The sequence below is a fragment of the Saccopteryx leptura genome, chromosome 3 (genome assembly GCF_036850995.1).
Source record: "Saccopteryx leptura isolate mSacLep1 chromosome 3, mSacLep1_pri_phased_curated, whole genome shotgun sequence".
Taxonomy (NCBI): Eukaryota; Metazoa; Chordata; class Mammalia; order Chiroptera; family Emballonuridae; genus Saccopteryx; species Saccopteryx leptura.
In genome coordinates this window covers 308156801-308178141 of record NC_089505.1, presented here as the reverse complement: position 1 = coordinate 308178141, position 21341 = coordinate 308156801, and the positions used below count along the sequence as shown (strand labels likewise).

The 21341-nt window shown below is 36.4% G+C and overlaps 1 protein-coding gene across 1 annotated transcript in view; it reads right to left on the bottom strand.

Annotated features, from left to right (window-relative positions):
• Positions 1-21341, bottom strand: part of ARFGEF1 (ADP ribosylation factor guanine nucleotide exchange factor 1) — a 126031-nt gene that overhangs the window by 67394 nt on the left and 37296 nt on the right. The window contains exons 2-7 of the mRNA XM_066378928.1: positions 16557-16587; positions 15661-15817; positions 14192-14338; positions 12059-12238; positions 5825-6101; positions 279-389 (exon numbers count right to left, since the gene is read on the bottom strand). Coding sequence (XP_066235025.1) covers positions 279-389; positions 5825-6101; positions 12059-12238; positions 14192-14338; positions 15661-15817; positions 16557-16587 — 903 coding nt within the window. The remainder of the gene's footprint in view (positions 1-278; positions 390-5824; positions 6102-12058; positions 12239-14191; positions 14339-15660; positions 15818-16556; positions 16588-21341) is intronic.

Below are 21341 nucleotides of genomic sequence, written 5' to 3'. Positions count from 1 at the left end.
CCAAACACAAAATAAAAAAATAAATTGGTATTAACCATTTTTTAATGGGTTGGGGAATAGTGAATTTTGTAAAATATAACTGAAGCTGGGGGAGAAAAGCATTTTTCTATAATCAAAGGTATTTAAATACATTTTCTATATACATACACACACTAATTTGAGAAAGAGCTTATCTTATATTTTTTAACACTTTTTAATCCACACATTATAAAAATAGTCTCCAAAGTCAGGATAAATACTGTAAGACAGAATAAACTAATTCTAGTAGAATACACTACCTCCAACAACGATGTTCACCATTTCTTCTACAATGCTCTGTACAATGTCTTGTGCCTTTTCCTCACAGTCATGGTTTTCTCCATCATATAATATATCATTTTTAGATAATGCTTTAAAAAGAAAAAATTCAAGAAGACATTATCTTATTTTAGAAACTTTAACTAAACATTTATAATAAAAAGCTTTCTTTTAAAAAATAAAAGATACAAAACTAGAAGCAATTACATGTTAAACCATCAAAATTTATAACCAAATCAAATTGTAAAATGTTATAGATTCAAGTCAGTTCCAACAAAGATTCATTTGATAAATTATTAAACAATTATACAACTTAAGTGAATTTCTGGATTATTCCTTTAAGAACCAAACTTTTAAAAATATTTTGAATAAAACATTTCAAACATGTCCCACACTTGCCAAATAAAATATTAAATGTAATCAAGCTTGTTTTGATTAACTTAGGCTCATCAATAATAACAAGCTCATCACTGTGCCTTAATGTACTGAGGTCCTTGAAGAAGCAAAGATAGGGCCATCTTGCCTTCCACCAGTGAATTCCAGGCCTTCCTTACATTGTTTTATTTCCCAACAGAATCTAAATATCCAACGTAAAATAAAATTTAATAAGTAAAATATAACTCATTCTCCAATTTAACATTAATTTAAAACATAGCTGCCAATCAACTTCTGATCAGCATAAAATAAATTAATAAAAAAGTTGGCATTAGTTAGTTTGTACGACTTATTGTAGATAAATATAGGGTTTCTAATGTGTTTCTTGAAATGTATCAGGAAAGTTCAAGTAGTACTTTAGGATGCTTTGGGAACCACGACCCTGTTCTGGGAGCTACTGTCCTACACCAGTGGCTTCAGAATGCATATTGGCCACTAGTGTTGCTGTCTATACCACCAGTCCCACTCACACCACTATAAATGACCACTATTTATCATTCTGGCTTCTAGAAGCCTGTCCTCTCTATTGTTCTCTGATCCTACCCTACTGTTTGCTGCATTCTACAAAATACTGAATGCCACAAGGGGAAACTTAATAAGCTTGTCAAATTAGTTATTTTATTTAAAAAAAAAAAAGAATCTGGGCCCTGACCTGTTGGCTCAGCAGTAGAGCTTCAGCCTGACATTTGGAAGTCCCAGGTTTGAGTCTCAGTCAGGGCACACAGGAAAAGTGACCATCTGCTTCTTCCCTTCTCCCCCATCTCTCTCTTCTCCTGCAGCCATGGCTTGAATGGTAGCAAAAGTTGGCCCCGGGTGCTGAGGATGGCTCCATGGCCTCTGCCTCATTCACTAAAATAGCTCAGTTGCCGAGCAATGGAGCTGTGGCCCAGCCAGGCATAGCATCACCTGGAAGGGGCTTGCAGGGTGGACCCTGGTCGGGGCACACGAAAGAATCTGTCTCTGCCTTCTGCCTCTCAATTAAAAAAAAAAATCCCAACACAATAGTATTTAGCTGCTTCTGCAGATTAAAAACATATAAATGTCTTGGCAGATAGTTTTTCTACCCTTCTTAAGCTTTGTATTTCTGTGCTCTAGTTGGCTAAAATGAACTAGTCTGAAAATCAGTTTCAACAAAACTGAATATAGTCACTAAAATGTGCACAAAATGACTAATGAATCAAGAGTCAATTCTCATATAAATCATCTGACAGAAATAGATTAGAGTAACAGCAAGTAATTGATTACACATAGGAAATGATTAGAGAAGTGAACTATTATGTCCAAAGTCAAACAGCTAGTGATTCAAGGCAAATAATCTAACCCAGGGGTCCCCAAACTATGACCCACAGGCCACATGCGGCCCCGAGGCCATTTATCTGGCCCCTGCCACACTTCCGGAAGGGGCACCTCTTTCATTGGTGGTCAGTGAGAAGAGCATAGTTCCCATTGAAATACTGGTCAGTTTGTTGATTTAAATTTACTTGTTCTTTATTTTAAGCATTGTATTTGCTCCCATTTTGTTTTGTTTTTTATTTTAAAATAATATATGTGCAGTGTGCATAGGGATTTGTTCATAGTTTTTTTTTATAGTCCGGCCCTCCAACGGTCTGAGGGACAGTGAACTGGCCCTCTGTGTAAAAAGTTTGGGGACTCCTGGGCCCTGGCCGGTTGGCTCAGTGGTAGAGTGTCGGCCTGGTGTGCAGAAGTCCCGGGTTTGATTCCCGGCCAGGGCACACAGGAGAGGCGCCCATCTGCTTCTCCACCCCTCCCCCTCTCCTTCCTCTGTCTCTCTCTTCCCCTCCCTCAGCGAGGCTCCATTGGAGCAGAGATGGCCCGGGCGCTGGGGATGGCTCCTTGGCCTCTGCCCCAGGCGCTAGAGTGGCTCTGGTCGCAACGCCCGGGAGGGGCAGAGCATCGCCCCCTGGTGGGCGTGCCGGGTGGATCCTGGTCGGGCGCATGCAGGAGTCTGTCTGACTGTCTCTCCCCGTTTCCAGCTTCAGAAAAAAAAAAAAAAAAAAAAAAGTTTGGGGACTCCTGATCTAACCCAAAAGCATGCATTCTTAACCAATGGCTCTCGAGAAGAATTTTCATTTATATCAGCTATTTGGAGAAAAACACATTCAAGGCCAATCATGACTATGCCACAGATAATTACACCGTATTTATAATTCTGTATCCTATAGGGCAGTGGTCCCCAACCTTTTTTGGGCCACGGACCAGTTTAATGTCAGAAAATATTTTCACGGACTGGCCTTTAGGGTGGGACGAATAAATGTATCACGTGACCAAGACAAGCGTCAAGAGTGAGTCTTAGACGGATGTAACAGAGGGAATCTGGTCATTTTTTAAAAATAAAACAATCGTGCAGACTTAAATATAAACAAAATGGAAATAATGTAAGTTATTTATTCTTTCTCTGTGGACCAATACCAAATGGCCCACGGACCAGTACCGGTCCGCAGCCCGGGGGCTGGGGACCACTGCTATAGGGTACCCACAGTGGTACTGCACACACAGTACAGTAGATTCTTTCACTACTTGGGTCTCACTCCATGTTGTTTCTTCTGTTCAAAGATTCTTAAATTTTTCTAGCTAGCCAATACTTAACACTATACAAGAAAGTTCAGCTAAAAAACATCATTTTCCACCACAAAGGTATGTCCTAACTCTCCTCAGGAGAATTACACTGTGCATGCCACTTTCATGAAATGTATCACATTGTGTCTCATATATATGCCTGACCATCCAGGCAGACCATGAGCACTCTAAGAGTAAGAGCTGTACCTACATCAGCTTTTTAACGCTGAGTCCTAGCACAGTGCCTAGTACAGAATATGACAAATAAGGGAAGAAGTATCGTATTTTTCACTCCATAAGATGCATTTCCCCCCCAAAAAAGTGGAGAGGAAAATGCCCATGAGTCTTATGCAGCAAAAAATATGGTATTTTATTAAATATTTTAACACACCATTTCATTCAGAATATTTTTTTTCTTATTTTCCTCCTTAAAACCCTAGGTGTGTCTTATGGTCAGGTATCTTATGGAGTGAAAAATACAGTAACTTCCTATATTAGAGATTAGCCCTTTGAATCAGCCCCTTAATATACTCAGTGAAAGTAAGGGAAATTTTGACAAGGGCAGGCTAGAAATATGTAAATCATATAAGCAGTATAGTTTCTCTATTAGCTTAAGTATTATGAATACATGTTTGGTTTATCAAAATATCCTTTTCAAAATAAATAATAAAGTACTATTAAAACTAGTACAGCATCTGTTCATGTCAGTGCTGACGTTCATGCCACTATTGGGTTATGAAAAAGACGTGGTGAAAAAAAATCAGAAGCTGAAATTATAGAAGTCTTTCCTCAAGGTAAGATGAAAACACAATTCAGATGAACTGTAACTGAGCACTAACCATCCTAGTTTTCCACACCACACTAAAGAGGCAACAGCATTTCTATCCTTTTCTGATGCCAATGTAAGGAAGAACAAAGGGAACAACCAAACTCCCTGGCAGTTTTATAGAAGAACTGAGAATATTGTTTGGAGGTAAAAAACAACTTCATGTGACTATTTTCAGAGAAATAAACATGTAAAATAAATAAATATAACTTAATTTTTATAATCTTATAAACTTTTCCTTACAAATTTACATAGGAAAAAGTGTCAGCCTGACCAGTGGTGGTGCTGTGGACAGAACGTCAGCCTGGGACGCTGAGGTCCCAGGTTTTGAAACCCCAAGGTTGCTGACTTAAGTTCGGGCTCATCTAGCTTGAGCACGAGAACACAGACATGATTCCATAGTTGCTGGTTAGAGCGCAAAGATCACTGGCTTGAGCAAGGGGTCATGGCTTGGCTTGAGCTCCATGGTCAAGGCAAATATGAGAAGCAATAAATGAACAACTAAAGTAATACCACTACAAGTTGATGTTTCTCATCCCTCTCCCTTCCTGTCTGTCTCTCTCTCTCATTAAAAATATAAAATAAAGAAAAAAATATCAGAGGACATCTCAATATAAAAATGAAATATTTTTGTATGTCAGATAATTACTATAAAGATTTCATTTTATATTTAATTTCAATACTTTCTTACCATAATATCTTTTTAAATGTTTGTTTTGGCTCTGACCAGTTGGCTCAGTGGTAGAGCAGTGGCCCGGCCTATGGATGTGTCCTGGGTTCGATTCTGGTAAGGGCACACAGGAGAGGTGATTATCTGCTTCTCCACCCTCCCCCTCTTCTCTCTCTCTCTCTCTCTCTCTCTGTCCATTCCCCTCCCACAGTCATGGCTCGATTCAATTGAACTAGTTGGTCTCAGATGCTGAGCATGGCTCTGTGGCTCTGCCTCAGGCACTACAAAAAATAGCACAATTGCTGAGCAATGAAGCAATGACCCCAGATGGGAAGAGCATCGCCCCCTAGTGGGCTTGCTGGGTGGATCCCAGTTGGGGCACATGTGGGAGAGAGTCTGTCTCTCTGCCTCCCCTCTTCTTACTAAAATAAATAAATAAATAAATATTTATTTTATTGATTTTAGAGAGAGAGCAGAAGAGAGACAGGAATATCTGCTCCTGAATGTGCCCTGACCAGAGATTGAACTGGCAACCTCTGTCCCTCAAGATGATGCTCTACCAACCAAGCCATCCAGCAAGGGCTACCATAATATTTTCTGAATATAATCATTTCCTAAAATTTCAATCACATTCCAGAAAACCTTACCAAATAAATGGGTCTTGTTTGCTGTAAAACTAATTTTAATAAGAAAACTTAAGTTCCTGTATAACATGCTAACACATTTATAACCCTCTTCAGTAACACCTATCTCCTCCAAAACAAGTCTGTAACTCACACTGCTCATGAAATGTTAATAAATGCATAGTGTCATCAACTCACAGATGTCTTGTGGGTTAAAGTAAAATTAACTTTACTACCTAGGATGGAGAAAGCACACAATTACCACAATGTGTCTGATATCCATTAAATCATATTACCCTTTCTACATTTACCAAAAACATATTCCCACACTATTCCCTTGACACACACAGACACACACACACACCACCCACCACAAACCCTTCTCAAAAGGATTACTTTCAGCTGCAGTTGCCTGATCAGCTTCAGTCTGTTCATTTTCTGCACTGGAAATATCAGATCCATTTTCAGGTTCTGTGTCATCCTGAAGGCTTTTATCCACATCATTTGAATGGGGATCAAGGTCTCCTTCATGTTCTTGGGATATATGATCAACAGTCTGAGGTGGCAGATACCTAAGGTGAGGTGACTCAGGCTCATGATGGCTGACTGGAGATTGCAGCAGATGATGCTGCTGCCGGTGCCTTTCTTTTTCCATCTGTTTGGCTTCCTGCAACTGCAAAAAAATAGAATAAGCTGGAATATTTGTAAAATAAGTTGTTTACAATTTGAAAGAATAATGTTACACTCATTACTAATTATAGGCCATCAGAAACAAAGAACATAAAATATACGAAAACACAAAAACCAACTAAAAAAGGTCACTTCTTTGGGGGATGGAAAACTAGTAAAAAAAAGAGATGGAAGTCTTTCACTATATATTGTCTTCTCATTCTACTCAGTGTTTGAATGATGTAAATGTATTATCTAAACAAAACCAAAATAAAACAAATTATTGTAACAGCCTTAGAATAATAACTGAATTGTTGCCAATAGTGGATTTATCCAATTAAAAGTTTCACTAAAAGAAAAGGAAAAGTAGATGGGGGAATAAAATACACACATTCATTCTGTATGTACTTATACATACAGAAATGGAGTCTAGAAAGATACATAGAAAGTAGTAATAATGGTTAGGTACAGGAGGTGGGGGTTAAGGAGGGAACTTTTCAGTGTACACCCTTCTGTAGTATGTTCTAATGTCACCTTACCAAATGCCTTTGAATTAAAAAATAAAAATTACATTTTTATTTTTTTTATTTTTATTTATTTATTCATTTTAGAGGAGAGAGAGGGAGAGAGAGAGAGTGAGAGAAGGGGGGAGGAGCAGGAAGCTTCAACTTCCATATGTGCCTTGACCGGGCAAGGCCAGGGTTTTGAACCGGCAACCTCAGCATTCTAGGTCGACGCTTTATCCACTGCGCCACCACAGGTCAGGCAAAAAATAAAAATTACATTTAATAAATAAAATTACAATGAGTATTAAAATGCCTCTGCCCAGTCACCTAATAAGAATTAAAAAATTTGTAAATGTTAGTTTTATTTTAGGTAACCTGTCATCATTATATACAATATCACCGGTAACACTGGCTCACTTATAAGATGCTAAAAACAGTAACAATCAGAAGAACTAGGTTTCAGTTTTTAGCATTTTATTCCTTTTAGACACATCTCTTTTGGTCCTCATGACCTAATAAGAATGATTTTCACAGAATTAATTTCCACAAAGATAAATATTTTATGGTGTCACATATGAACATTTCATATTTCCTAGTAATATTCCAGGTTATATGGAAATACCAGAATTATATGTATTTACAAAATAAATTTAAATTAACATTTTAATGGCCAAAAGGTAAAAAGAGCCCTATAATTATGGTCTGAATTGCTTCTTTTACAGATAAGAAAACTGATGGGCATAACCTGTTGCACAGTTAGAATCAGAACAGATTTCTCAGACTAATTCTTTAGCCCATTCATGAGGAAGTTAACTTCCAAATTAACAGTGAAGAATTGGGCCCTGGCCGGTTGGCTCAGTGGTAGAGTGTCAGCCTGGCGTGCAGGAGTCTCAGGTTCGATTACTGGCCAGGGCACACAGGAAAAGCACCCATCTGCTTCTCCACCCCTCCCCCTCTCCTTCCTCTTTGTCTCTCTCTTCCCCTCCCGCAGCCAAGGCTCCATTGGAGCAAGGTTGGCCAGGGCGCTGAGGATGGCTCCATGGCCTCTGCTTCAGGCGCTAGAGTGGCTCTGGTTGCAACAGAGCAATGCCCCGATGGGCAGAGCATCGCCCTCTGGCGGGCGTGCCGGGTGGATCCCAGTCGGGTGCATGCGGGAGTCTGTCTGACTGCCTCCCAGTTTTCAGCTTCAGAAAAATACAAAAAGAACCACTGTTCTAGACAGAAATTAGCATTTTCTTCATTAAAATTTTCTTTTACTTTATTTTTTTAAAGATTTTATTTATTCATTTTAGAGAGGAAAAAGAGAGAGAGAGAGAAAATGAGAGAGAGAAGGGTGGAGGCGCAGGAAGCATCAACTCCCCTATGTGCCTTGACCAGCCAAGCCCAGGGTTTCAAACCAGCAACCTCAGTGTTCCAGGTTGATGCTTTATCTACTGTGCCACCACAGATCAGGCTCTTCATTAAAATTTTTTTTTTTTTGTATTTTTCTGAAGCTGGAAACAGGAATAGACAGACAGACTCCCGCATGCGCCCAACCGGGATCCACCCGGCACGCCCACCAGGGGGTGACGCTCTGCCTACCAGGGGGCGATGCTCTGCCCCTCCGGGGCGTCACTCTGTCATGACCAGAGCCACTCTAGCGCCTGGGGCAGAAGCCAAGGAGCCATCCCCAGCGCCCGGGCCATCTTTGCTCCAATGGAGCCTTGCTGCGGGAGGGGAAGAGAGAGACAGAGAGGAAAAAGAGGGGGAGGGGTGGAGAAGCAGATGGGCATTTCTCCTGTGTGCCCTGGCCGGGAGTCGAACCCGGGACTTCTGCACGCCAGGCCGACGCTCTACCACTGAGCCAACCAGCCAGGGCCTCTTCATTAAAATTTTAAAACTTTACATTTCATAAACACTTTTTAATTTTTTTATTTATTCATTTTAGAGAGGACAGGGAGAGAGAGAGGAGAGACAGAGAGAGAGAGAAGGGGGGGGAAGAGCTGGAAGCATCAACTCCCATATGTGCCTTGACCAGGCAAACCCAGGGTTTCTAACCGGCGACCTCAGCATTTCCAGGTCGACACTTTATCCACTGTGCCACCACAGGCCAGGCTCATAAACACTTTTATTGGAGGGAGCAGGGGAAAGGATATCAGTAGTAAATATAAGTTAATTGGCATCTGGCTTAGAATTTTAGTAAATGTGAAATTTAAATTAGCCTGCCCACCCTTTAATTTTCTCTCCCTTCCCTCTTGTACTTTTCTATGACTATCCACAGGAAAGAACTAAGTATCCTTTGTGACATGAAATATGTTCAAAGCCTTTATCATAATTCAGTTACATATTCATTTGTATGATAATTAGTTTAAGGTTCATCTTCCCCATCTATGTCCCACATTTTGGAAGATTTTTAAAGGCAGTGGACAAGTTGGTTTTGTTCGCCACTGTGTAAATGAGGCCTGGAACATATAAGCAATATAATAAAAACTTGTTGAAAAAGTCAAATAAAACATATTTGTGCCATTAAAAAATGGTAACATTGTTATTCACTTCTTTAGAAAAGCAACAGAACTATTACTTATAGGTGCAAAATAGAAATAATTTCAGTGTTAATAAATAAGAGTCAACAGAATAGTATGTCCTAGAGTATTATGCATCTGTAAAAAAAAATTAGTAAGATCTCTAAGGACTAACATGGAATGCTTTCCAAGACACACTGCCAAGTGAAAAGAGCAAAGCACAAAAGAGTATCTACTGCATGTATGATAGCCAGCCTTCAGACGGCCAACAATTCACTTCCTGGTAGGGTCTCCTGCCATACTATACCAGGGATGGTCTGGGTGACCACAGGTAGATACTGCAGCTCTGTCTTATTGCTCGCTCTGATCCTCTTCACCCTGGGGGAAGACAGCTGCCATGTTTTGAACAGCCCTATGAGACCGATAGGTTAATAAACTCAGGTCATTTTGGCCAGTAGACAGTGAAGAAGAGAGGCCTTTCACCAACAGCCAATTGAGTGAGCTTGGAAGTGTTATTCTTTAGCCCAATAGAGCCTTTAAATGACTGAAGCCCCAATTAACAATGTGATACACTCATTCAACTGCAAGTTCATATGAAGCCAAGCCACAATCACCCAGCATCCAGCTGGGTAATGTGTTATGCAAAAAACATAACTAATACAGTATGCTACCTTTTGTGTAAAAAAAGTAAAAAATGAAACTACACATATATATGCTTATCTGTGCTAAAGAAAAGCAGGCAAGAAAAACTAGAAACAAAAGAGACTGGTTACATGCAAGGTGTGGGAAGAGGATGGAAAGAGGAATAATGTGGTAGGAAGGAGGAGGAAGTGGTACTTCTCTGAGTATACCTTTTATGTAGCTCTGAATCTTAAATTACAGTAATGTTTACCATACTCAAAAAATAAATACCCAATTAAAACAAAGATGTGAGAGGGACTGAAACGGAAAACAGGCATTAAAAAGTGAACTTAATTTTATTATAAAGGAACAACATTATCCCATTGAAGAGTGTGGAGAACTAACCTAAATAACTTTGGAAACAATGTTTTGAGTGGGTACCATAAGGCTAAAGACTAAAAGAACTACATATAAAATGTTGTAATCTATTTAGTAAATTTGTTTCTCACAGGGTTAGCAATTCTAAAACTATTTTGTGTGTAAAACAGAGTTGAAGAAACAATATATCATAGAAAATGAAAACCATATTTCTCATTGTTTAGATAGAAGTTACAAATAAACAAAAGGCTGAAATAAACCCTGTAGAGTTGGACTGGAACCAGAACTATCAGTATAAACACAGTCTTTAATATATACAGATAGAAAGTCACATACAGGTACGTGAGGAGTAGGGAGTACGGAGATAAGGTGAGTACACAGATATCTATTTCCTAGCTTTATCTGCTGAAAGGGTCTAGAAGCAATAACACCTCACTGGTAATGAACAAACCTAACACTCAGATTTCGGTTTCTAATCACTATTCTCCAATTAGAGAAGCCAGGGCTACCTGCTGAAGTAGTTGACTCCACAGTTGAAGCAGAGAAAATTCAAAATAAGCCTGCAATATCTTGAGATTCCAAAAAGAAGATGCTCAAAAAAAAGGGAATATGTCAAAAGGACACAGTCCAAAGTTGGAATAATTTAAGTAACAAAATTAATACTGATAGTATTTGATTATAACCAGTAGAATAGAATAAAATAAACACACATGACTATAGACTGATATAAATAAAACACTAAATAAACAGAAAAGGAAAATAATCATGATTAATAAATACAGGAAAGAGAAACAGAAAATCACCATTAGTGAAACACCACAGTGATATCTGTTGCCAAGAAGATCCATTCATGGATACTTAAATTAGGATGGGGCGTGTAAGAAGAACACAGGGTATATGCATAGATTTAAAGTATCTTTCCCAAGATACTTATTAACTGCAAAAGAATAAGTAGTAACATTATAGTAGAAGAACCTGGCAGATATCACCATAACCAAGTAATCAAGATTAATATTACCAGTTATAAGACATATCAACATCATACATTACTGACATGATGCACTGAAAAGAACACAACATTGCTTCAGAGGTATTCTGGTGAAAAAAGGACAACATCATTCTAATCATGAGAAAATATCAGACAAATGACCAGACATTCAACAAAATAACTGGTTATTTTGCATCAAGGTGATGAATGGTAAGGCTGAGAAATTGTTAACAGCTGGAGAAGACTCACAACTCAATGGATATTAAATGCAAGATGGAATCCAGCATCAGATGTTGAAAGAGGAAAAAAAAAGGGGGACATTAATGGGAAAATTGGTGAAATTCAAGTTAGATCTGTAATTGACTTGATAGTATTATATCAATGTTAATTCCTGCTTCTGATCATTGCAAAATGATTATGATTGTGTAGGTGGCATTAAGAAAGCAGATTAAAGGGGATCTCTTTATAATATTTTAGCAACTTTCTATAAGTTCAAAATCAGTTCAAAACCAGCTAAAATTTTGTTTTTAATTATGGATTCCTAGATAGTTTTAAAAAATAATTCTCTAGCTGCTGATCTCTTACCCCCAAAATATTTATATATATTTCATTAATATAGATACATATTTTATTTTTTAAAGGCTCAATGAATTTTATACCAGAATAAATCAAATTAGGTAAGCATGAGTGCAATAAAAATATCAATTCATAAACAGTTCCATGAAAATGATGGCAATCAATATCACTCAAATTTTATTTGTGAACGATTAAAAACATATTTTTATCCAAAGTCAAGTCAGTAAACCTCAAAACAAAACAAAATAATACCACAGATCTCCAGCAAGTAGGACTGTAAATGAAAGTCATTCTTTTCTACAGACACAAAAGATTTCATTATATCTATAAACTCTTCTCTATATTTGATGCCTGTGGTGTTTCACACAATCTCTCTCTTTTTAATACTTACTGCTTGGTTTTCCATGCGGGCAAAGATAACATTTAGCATCTGAGTAAGAGTAGCTTTGGCTGTTGTCTGATTGATGAGGTTTTTGCTTGCTAGATAGATATTGTAACATGTCCTCACAGCTTGCAGTACAGTTCCTTCATGAATTTCTATGTGTTGAGATGTTACTGCAGTAAGTAAAGCCTTAAAAAAAAGGACAAAGTTAAAGCAATTTTCTGCATCTGAGTTAGAGCACAGAAAATGTATTTTTATATTAAAATTAAAGCTTTCAGCCATTATTACCATTTTCAGGAATTTTCAGTATAAACCTACAAAATTTCTACTTGTCTTGAATGAATCATCAACTGTTAAAATATTTTGTTTTCCTCACCTGGCAATAAATAGTTCCCACATAATCTTCCCAAGCCCAGAACACTAGAAAATCCTTCAAAGTCATTTGTTTCAACCCAAGTTTCACTTTTATATAATTAATTTCTATTTTTTAAATTTTATTTTGAAAATTAACTTTATCAGGGTGACATCAATCAATAAAAGTATAAAGGTTTCAGGTAAACATTTCTATAGCATTTGAACTGTTGATTATGTTGTATACACAGCACCCAAAGTCAAATCATATAGTTTATTAAAACGCACATTAAAACTGTCAGTGTAGAGCACAGATATGCTTCACACCATATAGCTACTGAATTAGGCTGTCAACTTTGGAGGATACACACATTGTATCTTGCTCACGTCCAATTTATTTTTGAGATCTTTCTTATAGACTGAACTCAATAAATGTGTTGTTATTTGTTGAAGATGTTTACAAATGTTTTAAAATAAAGCATTTAAGACGATCCTAAAGTGAATTTTCCAATAAAGTGAATATTTTAAGCGAATTTTCTTATATCAATTTACATACTATTTCTCAAAAGCAAGAACTCATTCTTCTGTCCTTTTATGCTATACAATGCTATACAGAAGCAGCGCTGAGTGTATGCTAGATAAGTTATGACTGACATAAAATTGCACATGATAGGCCAAACAAATTGGGACAGCTTTTTATAACAAAAATATATAACTTGTGAAGTAAATAGTTATGAAACTGACAGGACTCAGAAGGGACTATATTCACACATAAAGAAACATTTGCACATGTAAACAACTTCAAAAGTACTATTAGCACAAAAAAATTTTACTGGTATATAAACATACCACCATTACCATTAGCGGTAACATTAAGAATGCAATGTTTAGCCTACCAGGTGGTGGCGCAGTGAATAGAGCATTGGCCTGGGATGCTAATGACCAAGGTCCGAAACCCCAAGGTCTCCGGCTTGAGCGTGGGTTCACCAGCTTGAGCATGGGATCATAGCCATGACCCCATGGTTGCTGGCTTGAGCCCAAAGGTCATTGGCTTAAAGCCCAAGGTCACTGGTTTGAGCAAGGGGTCACTGGCTCAGGTGGAGTCCCCTCAGGTCAAGACACAGATGAAAAAGCAACCAATGAACAACTAAGGTGCTACAACAAAGAATTGATGTTTTTTATCCCTCTCCCTTCCTGTCTGTCTGTTTCTTTCTTGCTAAAAAAAAATTTAAAAAGAAAAAAACCCCCACAAATGTTTATAACAGACTAAAAGCAGTGATTATCTTTAAAGGTGTTTAATCAATATCCAGGAAAACAGCACAAACCCAGGACAGAGTTTAGCTGAGCAGGTTCAGCAGATGGATAGGTGCAAGGAAATCAGGAAAGCTGGTACATAAGGAGTCCACACAGTGAGGCATGGGTATAGGGTAGACTACAAGGAGTCTGGCAGTATAGAAGAAACTACAGGGGTCATGAGGACCTTCCCATGGTACCCTAAGGCTCAAGAGATACAATAAGTATGGGAAACAGGTCAGAAACTGAAACAGTCTGGAGGACTCTGGTGTCCAAGCCTAAATTGAGACCTTCAAAACAAAAGATTTCAAAATCTTTGCTAACTCTCAGCTTTCAAGAACAAAATCCTGTGATATGGAGTCTTTAAAAAGCACCCAAATGACCTCTATAATAGCTGAAAAGCACATAAAATGACCTCTCCAAATACTTTCCAAGGTAAAAGCCTTTTTTAAAATATAGATAAAAAATAACAAAGTCACAATTTATGTAATTATTTACCTTTATTATTTGCAACTGAACTCCTTCGTCTGTTTGAGGACCTTGGAAACAGCCACAAATTGTTTCAATAATTCTATCAATTAACTTCTTGCCCGGTGTTGTACTATCTGGAGCATTGCCAGTCAAGTGCCCATAAGCAATAAGTTTCTGAAATGAAGAAAGAAAATAAAGATTCTAATTAAACTAATATGTAAACTAATAAAATATACATTAAAATTACAATATAAAGTTGAATATATATTAAAATTTGTACATAAAAACATTAAAATATAATCAAAGCCAACACTCTTATCAACTTTTCATGAAGAAACCTTTATTAGCTATAAACATGAAATTATTTATGCTGTAATAACCACAAAAACAGAACAATAACTACAACAAAACCATCAGGCGACACTTTGAGAAAGCCAAGCCTTAGAACTTGTCTCTGATGAATTAGAATAGCTTACCACTTCCTACCTAAAAATTATTGATACTTTTTTTATGAAAGCTATCTTCACTCATTTAAATGACCCCAAATCTCTTTCCAAATTAAATCTGTGAAAATACAGAAAACCGAATTTCCATACACTGGCTGCAATAAATCACAGACTTGTTCATTAATACCAGGGCAACCCTGGAAGGTCACAAATCAACCTTATCCTTAACCTACCTTAAGAACAAATGAAAAGGATACTGTCTCTTCCTAATCACCAAAAGGTTAAATAGGCATAACCCACCAACAGTAAAAACACTTGAAAAGAGTAGGACTGCTCTATTTGGAGGTATGTCTTACAAGTATGTAAGGGAATCCTAGCAAGTAAACAGAATAAAACATTTGAGAAAATTTTCTAACATAAATTAAAGTCAGAGCTAAAGTCCAACAGTGAATATAAATACTAAGCTGTCAATTTATATAAAATAGCAGGCATTTAGAAAAATCATTTGCAAATAATGATGTATGTCAGTGGTTTTCAATGTTTTTATACTTGGGGACCAGTAAAAATAGGAGAATTATCTCGGTGACCGCTAGGCAGAAATCACCCTGAATATAAGCAAATTCAACCAAGATCATGGGTCTATAATCTCCATACAACATCAGAGTGATTAACTCTTGCACATACAGGTGTAAAATTTCTGGCAGACCTACCTGTGGACTGGCGGTTGAAAAAACAGTGAGTATGTAACAGCAGCAGCAGATTAAAAGTATGGTTCTTGTATTTCACAGATGAAAAAACAGACCAAATCAACACTTTCATTATTGATAACCTTAGTAAAGATTTTGTGATTAACTAAGCTAATGATTTTTGTTACCTTTAAACTAAAAAGATTTTTAAACTATTATTGTATTTTGAATATAAGCAACAATTTGGTTTCTTATCAAAAATAGTAAAGGCTATCATGAAAAATGTGTGAATCATCGATTGTGAGTAATGTTTAGAAACACATTCCAATTAGATGGTTTTTAGCTAAAGCCATCTTATACATACCTGTAAACAATCTAGAGATGTACTAACTATGCGGGGACATTTGGACTGGCAGGCCAATTCAAAGGGTAAGAAGTACTTGTCTGCTTCGATAAAATTTGTTTTTGATTTCACTGGTGGAAGGGTGCTTGATCCAGCTTTTGCTTCTCCATGAGGAGGACTAAAGGAAAAAGAAGAGTGATTAGAATGTCCCATTTACCACATTGATGATAAACATATATACAAAATTTCAGTTCTAAAAGGAGCCTTGTTAAACCAGTCTCCATCTTTCCTTATTATTTCATGAGGAAATCAAGCCCAGAAGTTAACTGCTTGGCTACAGACCCTAAGCTAGTGACCAGAACCTGATCTGTGGTGGTGCAGTGGATAAAATGTCAACCTGAAATGCTGAGGCTGCCGGTTCGAAACCCGAGGCTTGCCTGGTCACGGCATGTACAACAAGCAATTAATGAGCAACTAAAGCAAAGCGACTATGAGTAGATACTTCTCATTCCCCCACCTCTCCTCTCTCTGTAAAATGAATAAAGAAAATCTTAAAAAAAAAGCCAGTGACCAGAGCTATGATTAAATGCAAGAAAATAAAGATATTAATTATTTACTTTAAGTATTTACATTATTAAATATTTAGTAATCTTTTAAAACATGAATTAAAGTCTATGCAAAGACTTTAGATCATATCTAATTTTATTTAAGAAAATTCCCTTATATATTTATGAAATCTTTTTATATTTATAAGTATGCTTACAATTACATTTCTTAAAAATCATTTTTAAAATTGATTTTATTTCAAAAATCACATGAATTTGCCACACAAAAATAAAAATAAAGATGACTATTATTTTGGCCAAAACTGACAAGTTTGAAAATTATTTTTACTAAAGAAAAGAAATCCTACTAACCTTTGTTTTTCAGTTTCCACTTTTATTTCCTCTGTGGAGGGAAATACATACATTAGAAAACTTGACAACAGAAAGATCATTAAGTAATTTGGTTATAGGTTACATAAACTAATTTTTAATTTCTATAACAAATTAGTAAACCTATGAATCCAAAAGCAATTAAATATTAAAATTCTATTGCAGCAAAAAGTATTAATTTACACAAATAATTTTATAAAACGAGAATACAGATTAACAGCAAAAAGAGTAGGTATAACTGCTGAGTACTAATTCTCAAAGCATTTCCTTTTCTCAAAGTAGTTTTTTTTAAATCAAGGAACTATTTACATTAACCAGAAGAAGTAATATTAAGAACAGAATATTATGTATGCTACACTCAAGTCACAAAATATAAGGCACAGGGAAGGGGAAAAAGCATTTCAATGCACCACTCCTGTGACCATCTCAAGGCGATTATCAGGCCAAAATTATAACTTCCTGACCATGTACAAATGTACTGACATTTAACCAATTTTTGTACTCATGATTATACAAGACACTGTAAAATACATATGTCCAATTTAATGAGAAATTTTCTCCTCACTGTTTATAAGAAATAAGGTAGATAAACTGTACATATAATAGAAGAGCCTTAAATTTAAATGATAGGTTTCAGAATCTGGTTAATTAATTAAATCTGTTTGAAACGTGGAAGAAAGAGAGCCGAAGTAAACCACTTAACTTCACACCTTAAGGAACTAGAAAAAGAAGAACAAAGACAACCCAAAACCAGCCGAAGAAAGGAGATAATAAAAATCAGAGCAGAAATAAACGAAATAGAGAACAGAAAAACTATAGAAAAAATCAATAAAACAAGGAGCTGGTTCTTTGAAAAGATCAACAAAATCGACAAACCCTTGGCAAGACTCACCAAGGAAAAAAGACACAGGACTCAAATAAATAAAATCCAAAATGAAAGAGGAGAGATCACCACAGACATCATAGATATACAAAGAATTATTGTAGAATACTATGAAAAACTATATGCCTCCAAATACAACAATCTAGAAGAAATGGATAAATTCCTAGAACAATACAACCTTCCTAAACTGAGTCATGAAGAAGCAGAAAGCCTAAACAGACCAATCAGCAGGGAGGAAATAGAAAAAACTATTAAAAACCTCCCCCCCAAAAAAAGTCCAGGTCCAGATGGTTATACTAGTGAATTCTATCAAACATTCAAAGAAGACTTGGTTCCTATTCTACTCAAAGTCTTCCAAAAAATTGAAGAAGAAGCAATACTTCCAAACACATTTTATGAGGCCAACATAACCCTCATACCAAAACCTGGCAAGGATGGCACAAAAAAAGAAAACTACAGACCAATATCTCTAATGAATACAGATGCTAAAATACTAAACAAAATACTGGCAAATCGAATACAACAACATATTAAAAAAATAATACATCATGATCAAGTGGGATTCATCCCAGAATCTCAAGGATGGTTCAACATACGTAAAACAGTTAACGTAATACACCATATCAACAAAACAAAGAACAAAAACCACATGATCTTATCAATAGATGCAGAAAAGGCTTTCGATAAAATACAACACAATTTTATGTTTAAGACTCTCAACAAAATGGGTATAGAAGGAAAATATCTCAACATAATAAAGGCCATATTATATGATAAACCATCAGCCAACATCATATTAAATGGCGTAAAACTGAGGACTTTCCACCTTAAATCAGGAACACGACAGGGGTGTCCACTCTCTCCACTCTTATTTAACGTGGTGCTAGAAGTTCTGGCCAGAGCAATCAGACAAGACAAAGAAATAAAAGGCATCCATATCGGAAAAGAAGAAGTAAAGGTATCACTTTTTGCTGATGATATGATCCTATACATCGAAAACCCAAAGGACTCCACAAAAAGATTACTAGAAACAATAAACCAATACAGTAAGGTCACAGGATACAAAATTAACATACAGAAGTCCATAGCCTTTCTATATGCCAACAATGAAATATTAGAAAACGAACTCAAAAAAATAATCCCCTTCACGTTTGCAACAAAAAAAATAAAATACCTAGGAATAAACATAACAAAGAATGTAAAGGACCTATATAAAGAAAACTACAAGGCATTGCTAAGAGAAATAGAAAAAGACACAATGAGATGGAAAAATATTCCTTGTTCTTGGATAGGAAGAATAAATATAATTAAAATGGCCATATTACCCAAAGTAATATGTAAATTTAATGCAATTCCCATCAAAATTCCTATGACATTTTTTAAAGAAATGGAACAAAAAATCATCAGATTTATATGGAACTATAAAAAACCCCGAATAGCCAAAGCAATCCTAAAGAAAAAGAATGAAGCATTACAATACCTGACTTTAAACTATATTATAGGGCCACAATAATCAAAACTGCATGGTATTGGCAGAAAAATAGACACTCAGACCAATGGAACAGAATAGAAAGCCCAGAAATAAAACCACATATATATGGTCAAATAATCTTTGATAAAGGGGCCAACAACACACAATGGAGAAAAGAAAGCCTCTTCAACAAATGGTGTTGGAAAAACTGGAAAGCCACATGCAAAAGAATGAAACTCGACTACAGCCTGTCCCCGTGTACTAAAATTAATTCAAAATGGATCAAAGACCTAAATATAAGATCTGAAACAATAAAGTACATAGAAGAAGACATAGGTACTAAACTCATGGATCTGGGTTTTAAAGAACATTTTATGAACTTGACTCCAATGGCAAGAGAAGTGAAGGCAAAGATAAATGAATGGGACTACATCAGAATTAAAAGTTTTTGCTCAGCAAGAGAAACTGATATCAAAATAAACAGACAGCCAACTAAATGGGAACTGATATTTTCAAACGACAGCTCAGATAAGGGCCTAATATCCAAAATTTACAAAGAACTCATAAAACTCAACAACAAACAAACAAACAATCCAATAAAAAAATGGGAAGAGGATATGAATAGACACTTCTCCCAGGAAGAAATACAAATGACCAATAGATATATGAAAAGATGCTCAGCTTCATTAGTTATTAGAGAAATGCAAATCAAAACTACAATGAGATACCACCTCACCCCTGTTAGATTAGCTATTATAAACAAGACGGGTAATAACAAATGTTGGAGAGGCTGTGGAGAAAAAGGAACCCTCATACACTGTTGGTGGGAATGTAAAGTAGTACAACCACTATGGAGGAAAGTATGGTGGTTCCTCAAAAAACTGCAAATAGAACTACCTTATGACCCAGCAATCCCTCTACTGGGTATATACCCCAAAACCTCAGAATCATTGATACGTAAAGCACATGTAGCCCCATGTTCATAGCAGCACTGTTCACAGTGGCCAAGACATGGAAACAACCAAAAAGCCCTTCAATAGAAGATTGGATAAAGAAGATGTGGCACATATACACTATGGAATACTACTCAGCCATAAGAAATGATGACATTAGATCATTTATAGCAAAATGGTGGGATCTTGATAACATTATACGGAGTGAAATAAGTAAATCAGAAAAAAACAAGAACTACGTGATTCCATACATTGGTGGAACATAAAAACGAGACTAAGAGACATGGACAAGAGTGTGGTGGTTACCAGGGGTGGGGGGAGGGAGGACGCAGGAGGGAGAGAGGGAGAGATTTAGGGGGAGGGGCACAGAGAAAACTAAATAGAGGGTGACGGAGGACAATCTGACTCTGGGCGAGGGGTATGCAACATAATTTAATGACAAGATAACCTAGACATGTTTTCTTTGAATATATGTACCCTGAATTATTGTCATCCCATTAACATTAATTTATAAAAAAAAAAAAAAAAAAACGTGGAAGAAAAGCATTCAAATATAACATTAATAATTAGCATTACTGCAGCTAAAAGGTGTTCAGAATGTACTATGTGCCAAACACTTTCATTTTACATGTACTAACATATTAAGCTTTAAAACAACCCTTTGTAGTCTGTACTATCATATCTTCATTTTAAAGATTAGGAAATAGAGGCACAGTAAGGTTAAATAACTTGCTCAAGAGCTGTCTCGCTTGAGTGTGTGGCTAATCAGGTTTCACCAGGTTTCAAAACTAGATACTTGAATTCTAGAATCTGGTTTTTTAACTACTCTACTACACAGGTATATCCAGAATATTGAGAAAAATGTGTTATATATGGGTATTATAAACAACTAGTCTATAAACTTAATAATAACTATTAATAACTATAATATTGAGTTCCTTCCATGGACCAGGTATTTAAAACACTAAATTTTTATTTTTTAAATTTATTGTGTTGACATGGTTTCAAGCATCATACCCAATATACTATCTGCTATACATGGCATTGTGCTCCCCCCATACCTCATAAAAAGGCTCTTTCCACCCCCATTTCCCTCTTTTGCCCCCCTACCCCTGCTTCCATTCCCCTTCCCCTCTGGCCATTACTACCCTGTAGTCTGCGTATGTGTTACATATATTTGTTTTTTGGTTAATCCCTTCACCTTCTTTGATACAGTTCCGTCTCCCCCCTTCCCTCTGACAGCCATCTGTTTCCTGTTATAAAATACTACTTAATAAAAGTTCACATATACTTAATAAAATAAAAAAATAAAAGTTTTAAATAAAAGTTCAATACTACTTAACAAAAGATCTACGTATGGTTACTAAACTTGTGCAGTTCACCAATGCACGCAATTCAAATAACTTTTAAAGATACAGTACTCCCTGGCTGGGTAGCTCATTTGGTTAGAGCATAGTCCT